The sequence below is a fragment of the Telopea speciosissima genome, chromosome 3 (genome assembly GCF_018873765.1).
Source record: "Telopea speciosissima isolate NSW1024214 ecotype Mountain lineage chromosome 3, Tspe_v1, whole genome shotgun sequence".
NCBI classification, from domain to species: Eukaryota; Viridiplantae; Streptophyta; class Magnoliopsida; order Proteales; family Proteaceae; genus Telopea; species Telopea speciosissima.
The window spans coordinates 6,463,838-6,470,786 of NC_057918.1; the positions used below are offsets into that span (position 1 = coordinate 6,463,838).

General features: G+C 39.6%; 1 protein-coding gene across 1 annotated transcript; it reads left to right on the forward strand.

Annotated features, from left to right (window-relative positions):
• The first annotated feature begins 3,652 nt into the window (after positions 1 to 3,652).
• LOC122656570 (galactinol--sucrose galactosyltransferase) lies at positions 3,653 to 6,708 on the forward strand. The gene is made up of 4 exons (XM_043851149.1): positions 3,653 to 4,997; positions 5,100 to 5,277; positions 5,480 to 5,847; positions 6,057 to 6,708. Exons 1-4 carry the CDS (start codon positions 3,735 to 3,737, stop codon positions 6,612 to 6,614), a joined length of 2,367 nt encoding a protein of 788 aa, XP_043707084.1. The 5' UTR covers positions 3,653 to 3,734; the 3' UTR covers positions 6,615 to 6,708.
• Positions 6,709 to 6,949: the final 241 nt, after the last annotated feature.

Consider the following 6,949-nt stretch of genomic DNA (forward strand, 5'->3'; position numbering starts at 1 on the left):
ATTGCGTTCGTAGGCTTATTCAAATTGCTAATAGGTTCCATTTGATACTTGATGTGGTAACGACATTTGGCTCTCTTTGAAAAGGAATTATTAAAGAAAAAAAAAAAAAAAAGTAACAATTGATACATCTTTCTTTCTTTATTTTCAAACAGGGAAAAGGTTTCTCAGGATGCCCATGTCTGGAGGGATTTGCACGCTGCATTACTAACAATGCAAAAAATAGTATCATCCATGGATTAGACTAGGAGAGAGAACGAGTGTCAATGTGGGTCTCATATCTCATTATGTGCTCTACAGCTAGCATCACGTAATTTATTGCCTTCCAAATGTTATGTTGGTTTTTACAGTATGATGCCTTTGGAACTATCAGAACCATTCAATTTGTTATATAGTTTCAGGAGCACTTGCTAAGTCAAGGATTTAAATTTGAAGTTGTTTTGATTAATAAATCTCATGGTGAGATCAATCAAATTAAGTCATGTTCCTATCTAAGTACATCACAAAAACCCTAAAATCCTGAGAATCTTGATAGAGGAGCATCACAGCAATCAATCAGTTGTATGAAAGAGAGTTTTTATTTCCCATCTCCATTTTATTATAGACGAGATGCTTCAAGATGTGTTGACATTAAAGTTGCAATGCTTTTTCATGAAGATTCTAGCAAAACCCTAATAAGGTGAGACTCAATTTTGTTGGCAGGATGTTGAGATGGAAAAATAGGGGGATTGGACCCAAAAGTTGTGATATTTTGAGGTAGGAATATTTAAATAAAGAAAATTTTGTGATTTTCCGAATCTTGGCATTTTTATTGGTTTTTTAAGTTGCTGGATATTACTCCCCCTTCCAAAAAAACAAAAAAATGAAGAGGCTGCAGCAGAGTTAGTTAAAATGGGAACAGTAAATTTTTTTTTTGTATGGTATGGCGTGTTAAAAAGGATTGGAATTCAAATAAGGCGATAAAAAATATAGTCAAACATATTGATAACGGAAAAAAATGAAAATAGATGGTATGTGTTTTGACTTGTTTAAAATGATTTAGAATTTGAGCGAGATGGTCAAAAATACAATCCAACATTTTTTAAAATGAAGAAAAAAATGAAAACTAATTATACATGTTTTAGATGTCAAGATTTGAAAAATATTGAGCAAAAAAGGGATATAAATTATGAGACCAACTCTTGTTTCTTCCATTATATATTATTAAGGAAAAAGAAAACTGCTAAGTTGTGTAGCATACATCCTCTCCAATGACATTTAACCACCAAAGTTGATCTCTCACCATCCATGAGGTGTGGTCCTCACATCCCAAAGGTAGTCCCCACATCCAATGGATGGTGGAAGATTGACTCTAGTGGTTAAATGTCACTAGAGAGGCTTCGAACTCCATATGCTAATGCGGACCTTTATCCCTTGAGGTTTGCTGACCAGTACGGTTGTGTGGTTCCTTGCATAGGGGGCTAAAATGATCTTTCCAACTCCTGACCGAACACACTACCCCGGTGGGGTTCACACCCCTTTTATTAGAGGCACTAGGGAACCACACCGGGTAGGAGAACCGCAGGTGATAAAAATTCATGCTAATGCACCCTTATGTCAGTCAGTCTCTCTCCCCCTTCCTATCAAATGACATATCTACCCCTATTATGGGAGGAGAGATAGATATAAGAAGCACCAATGACAACATTCTTTCGCCCTAAACATTTGATGTACTAATTATAAATTTATAATTTTAAATTATTATTTTTTTCAAAAATAAAATTAAGTTTTTTAAAATGTCAGGCAAACGACTTTAAAAAATTTTCCTACTATTTTGGGTGTTTTTTACCATATAATTGAAGTAAATATGGAAGGCGGTAAAAAAAGGGGGAGGGAGGGATGAAATGGCAAAAAAATATATTTAAAATGCATTTTATTAACTAACTATGGTCTTCCTCAGGCATTCAAATTTCCCAACTTTTGAAAACCCAATGAAACTTACAAGACTCCCTTTATTGTTCATTCCCACCTAAGCTTAAAAAATACGAAATCGGCGGATCGATCTCAAAAAACCCTAGATTCAGTCCTCAGATCTGAAAACTCAACGGTTTTAGGGTTTTAACATATGAATAATCAATTCCCCGATTCAATTTTTAATTCTTAAAACCGCGTTCCAACTCTATTAATTAACTCCCCCCCTATCCAATAAAATGAAGCCTAAGTATCGTACATTTTGTATACGATAGCACTTAACAAAAGTATATTATCACAGATACATACTCATGTGTGTTTCAGAGGGAGAGAGAGTCCATCCATATGACTAGACATAAGAGTCTCTAACCAAGGTTCCTAATCTTGGGATCGGGCATGACCGATATCGATTCCGATCGGTCAAAATTGTCTTGAATCGACTAATAATGATAAAAATCCGAGTCATAAACAATATTAAAAAATAAAAAAAATAAAAAAAGAAGACTGATAAAACGGTAATTGAAATTTGAATCCTCTACTATCGAGTTGCTAGAAAAGACGATACTGTCGAGACACAACGAGGTGATGAATGACCGCCTTACCCCCCTGCTCGGGCAAGGGTAAGGTCATTCCTAGCCTTGCTGTGTCTCGAAAGTACCGTCTTACCGGGCAGCTGGACAGTAGAGGATCGGAATCGTTCTTAATCCTATTTTTTAGGTTGAGGTTACCTTTTTCACCTCCTCAACCTCACCCACTAACACCATTATCTAAAAAAATCCTCCAATTTTATTGTAAGATCAAATCAATGTTTTCATAGAATGAAATTTTCTCATAATAGATTCGTAGTCCAAAATGGTTAGATCCCCCTTTTATACACTCATTCAAAAAAGAAATATTTCCTTAATTCTTATTCTCAAAAAAATATTCCATTAATCTTTCTCTTACTTTAAAAAAAAACAAAGAAATATTCCCTTAATCGGTTCTTGGTAAAAAAAAGTAAGATCGCCCATTTTCCTCACAGATTTGAAACCCTAAATCCATGAATCACGGCTTGAAAGATTTGAAATTAAGAAAAAATATGAATTTTAAACCAAAAAAATGACAGTATGACGGATCCAACAAAGTTGGCCGGGGAACGAACCGACAAAACCTTGTCATATCAATCTGATCCGAGATTACGAACCTGCCTATTATCCTTCAAAAATTGGTGTCATTAATTGCGTAAAAATGGAAGAATTTGGAATCGGAATAATCTTTTGAGAAGCTTAAGAGAAATGCTTCAAAAGCCATGGAAGATACATAAAAGGAAATTTCCTAAAGTCCTTCCAAAGGACACGGGGGTCCATACTTTTTTCTGCTTCTCCATAAAAATTCAACATTGATAATGAAATACAAAAAAGTCACAAAATCTCAAGTCCCCACCGACCTCATCCATCAATACAGTGGCATAGATACTTTTTTCTTATTCATCGGAAACCATAAAGTAAAGTAAAGTTATTACTAGAACAACCCATGAATCACTCTCACAGTCTCACTCTCTCTCACATACACTCACACCCACCAGTTGAATTTAATATTTTATAAGTCACAACCTCCTTAACTTCAACTATACCTCTTTACTACCTTCGTCGTCTATAAATAGTCTACTTTCCCCCAACCAACAAACCATTCAACTACAGATCAAGCTTAATTTCCAAATTTTTCTCTTTACCACTATAGTTTCTTCCTTTCTCTTGGTTTTTAGTGTTTCGCAGAACAAGCTTTTGTTTCTGAGCTTTCCAATTTCCATGGCTCCTAGCTTGACTAAAAGTAATTCAGACCTTCTTGGTCTCATCGACGACCAACCACCATCGCCGATTAGTTTGGAACAATCAACCTTTTTGGCCAACGGCCACCCATTCCTCTCCGATGTCCCTTCAAACATCTTAGCTACTCCGACCTCTTTTGTATCCATAGATAAGGCGGCGGCGGCTGCAACCACCGTTGGTTGCTACGTTGGCTTCGACGCCGATGAGGCCAAGAGCAGGCACGTGGTGTCGATAGGGAAGCTGAGAGGAATACGTTTCATGAGCATATTCAGATTCAAGGTTTGGTGGACAACTCATTGGGTTGGAGACAAGGGGAGCGATGTAGAGTACGAGACCCAAATTATGATCCTCGACCGGTCCGAATCCGGTCGACCCTACGTCCTCCTCCTCCCTCTCATTGATGGTTCATTCCGTGCTTCTCTCCAACCGGGTCAACACGATAACGTCGATTTATGCGTGGAGAGCGGTTCAACTCAGGTTACTGAGTCGAGTTTCAGAAGCTCTCTGTATATACACGTAGAAGGTGATCCTTTCAATCTGGTGAAGGAAGCAATGAAGGTCGTGAGGGGTCACCTGGGAACCTTCAAGCTCCTAGAAGAGAAGACTCCACCAGGTATAGTAGATAAATTCGGGTGGTGTACGTGGGATGCATTCTACTTGACGGTCCACCCGGATGGAGTGTGGGAAGGGGTGAAGGGTCTGGTCGAAGGGGGTTGCCCTCCCGGTCTGGTTCTTATCGACGATGGGTGGCAGTCTATCTGTCACGACGAAGAAGACCCCGCAAACCAAAAAGGGATGAGTATGACGTCAGCAGGAGAGCAGATGCCATGTAGGCTCATTCGATTCGAGGAGAATCACAAGTTCAAAGACTACCAGAGTAAGATGACGGTGGTGGATACAAATGGGAATACAAATGAAGGTAGGGGTAGAAAAGGTATGGGAGCCTTTGTGAAGGACCTGAAGGAGTCCTTCAAGAGCGTAGACTACGTATATGTGTGGCACGCATTTTGTGGGTATTGGGGTGGGGTCAGACCCAATGTCCCAGGAATGCCAGAGTCCAGGATCATAACCCCAAAGCTGTCTCCGGGCCTACAGATGACCATGGAAGATCTGGCCGTTGATAAGATCGTCAACAACGGTGTGGGATTGGTTCCACCAGAGAGGGCCCACCAGATGTACGAAGGCCTCCACTCTCATCTTGCATCAGTTGGGATTGATGGTGTCAAGGTGGATGTCATCCATGTAAGTTTCAAGTTCCTCATCTTTTTATTCGCAATTTTAGAAAATAACCATTTTACCCTTCATTTTAATGAAATGGACTTTGACTCTGTGTTGATGATACAGTTACTGGAGATGTTATCTGAAGACTATGGTGGAAGGGTGGAGTTAGCCAAAGCTTATTTCAACGCCATAACAGCTTCTGTGAGGAAACATTTCAACGGAAATGGGGTCATTGCTAGTATGGAGCATTGCAACGATTTCATGTTCCTAGGAACCGAGGCCATCACACTCGGTCGTGTCGGTGAGTTTCCCACTCTCCTTGACTCGGTGTCTCCTTCTCCAGTCGAAACGTCTCTCCATTAGTCTATTCAAGTTAATAAATGTGTTTGGAAAATAAATGCGTTTTATCGCTATATCTTCCACGTACCCCCAATTTACCGTTAAACCACCAGTCTTAGATGGACCCCACGTTAAATTCCTGTTTAATTGTTGATGTTCTGCAGGGGATGACTTCTGGTGCACGGATCCATCTGGTGATCCAAACGGGACCTACTGGCTTCAAGGGTGTCACATGGTGCACTGTGCGTACAATAGCTTGTGGATGGGGAACTTCATACACCCTGACTGGGACATGTTTCAGACAACTCACCCTTGTGCACAATTCCATGCTGCTTCTAGGGCCATCTCCGGTGGGCCGATCTACGTCAGTGACTCGGTCGGAAAGCACGATTTCCGGCTACTCAAGACCCTTGTCTTGCCCGACGGCAACATACTCCGGTGCGAATATTATGCCCTTCCGACCCGGGATTGCCTCTTTGAAGATCCATTGCATGATGGGAAGACCATGCTCAAGATTTGGAACCTCAACAAGGTAAGCTGTTGGAGACTTTTGGCTTTGCATCAATGAGGTGCAAGTGGACCAGACCGGGCCTTGCCTGACTCATTTTGGTTTAAATGGAACCCAAATTTGGCCCAAGTTAGTTTGACTAATTATTCATTGATCGTGTTTGTTTGTAAAGAAATCGATAGAAAAATATTTACTCATTATTACTTTTTGTCTTATTTATTTTTTTCGAACAGTTTACAGGAGTCATAGGAGCGTTCAACTGCCAAGGTGGGGGATGGTGTCGTCATGATCGGAAGAACAAATGTCACTTAGAGTTTTCACAAGTCATGACATCGACAACGAACCCAAGAGAGATAGAGTGGAAAAAAGGAAAAAACCCAATTTCCATTGATGGAGTAGAAATGTTTGGTGTGTACTTGTTCCAAGCAAAGAAGCTTTTGCTCTTGAAGCCAAATGAAAACTTAGAAATCTCATTAGAACCGTTCAAATTTGAACTTCTTACGGTTTCTCCCGTGAAGGTATTGAAAACGATCCAATTTGCACCGATTGGATTAGTGAACATGCTTAACACTGGTGGTGCCATCCAAACATTGGACTTCGATGAAGAGAAGAACTGGGTTCGGGTCGGGGTTCGAGGATCCGGAGAAATGAGGATGTTTGCATCCGAGAAACCCAAAGCTTGTGGTATTGAGGGGAAAGAGGTGGAGTTTGGATACGAGGATAGTATGGTTGTGGTCCAAGTTCCCTGGCCTAATTCTTCCAATTTTTCTGTAATTGAGTACTTATTTTAACACTGGAGAGGATGACTTCCTCATCTATATATTTAGTTTAGTGTTCGTCTTGGGGATGGTAACTTATGAAAGTTGATTAATAAAGTGTGCATTGTAAATTGTATTTCTCATTGTTTTAACAATGGAAGTGCCAAGCAATGTTGTACAGCCACTCACTCTCTTCCTTCAAAATTTCCCCTTAAAAGAATTAATTTAGTTGTATATAATGTAAAATAATGTAACCAGATCCAGGTACTCAGGTAGCTGATCCCTATTAAGTTGGAAAAGGACTAAGCTGAATTGGTTTTTTTTTTTCATATAGGAAGTAAAGCAAATTTAAAAATGAAAATCTCTAA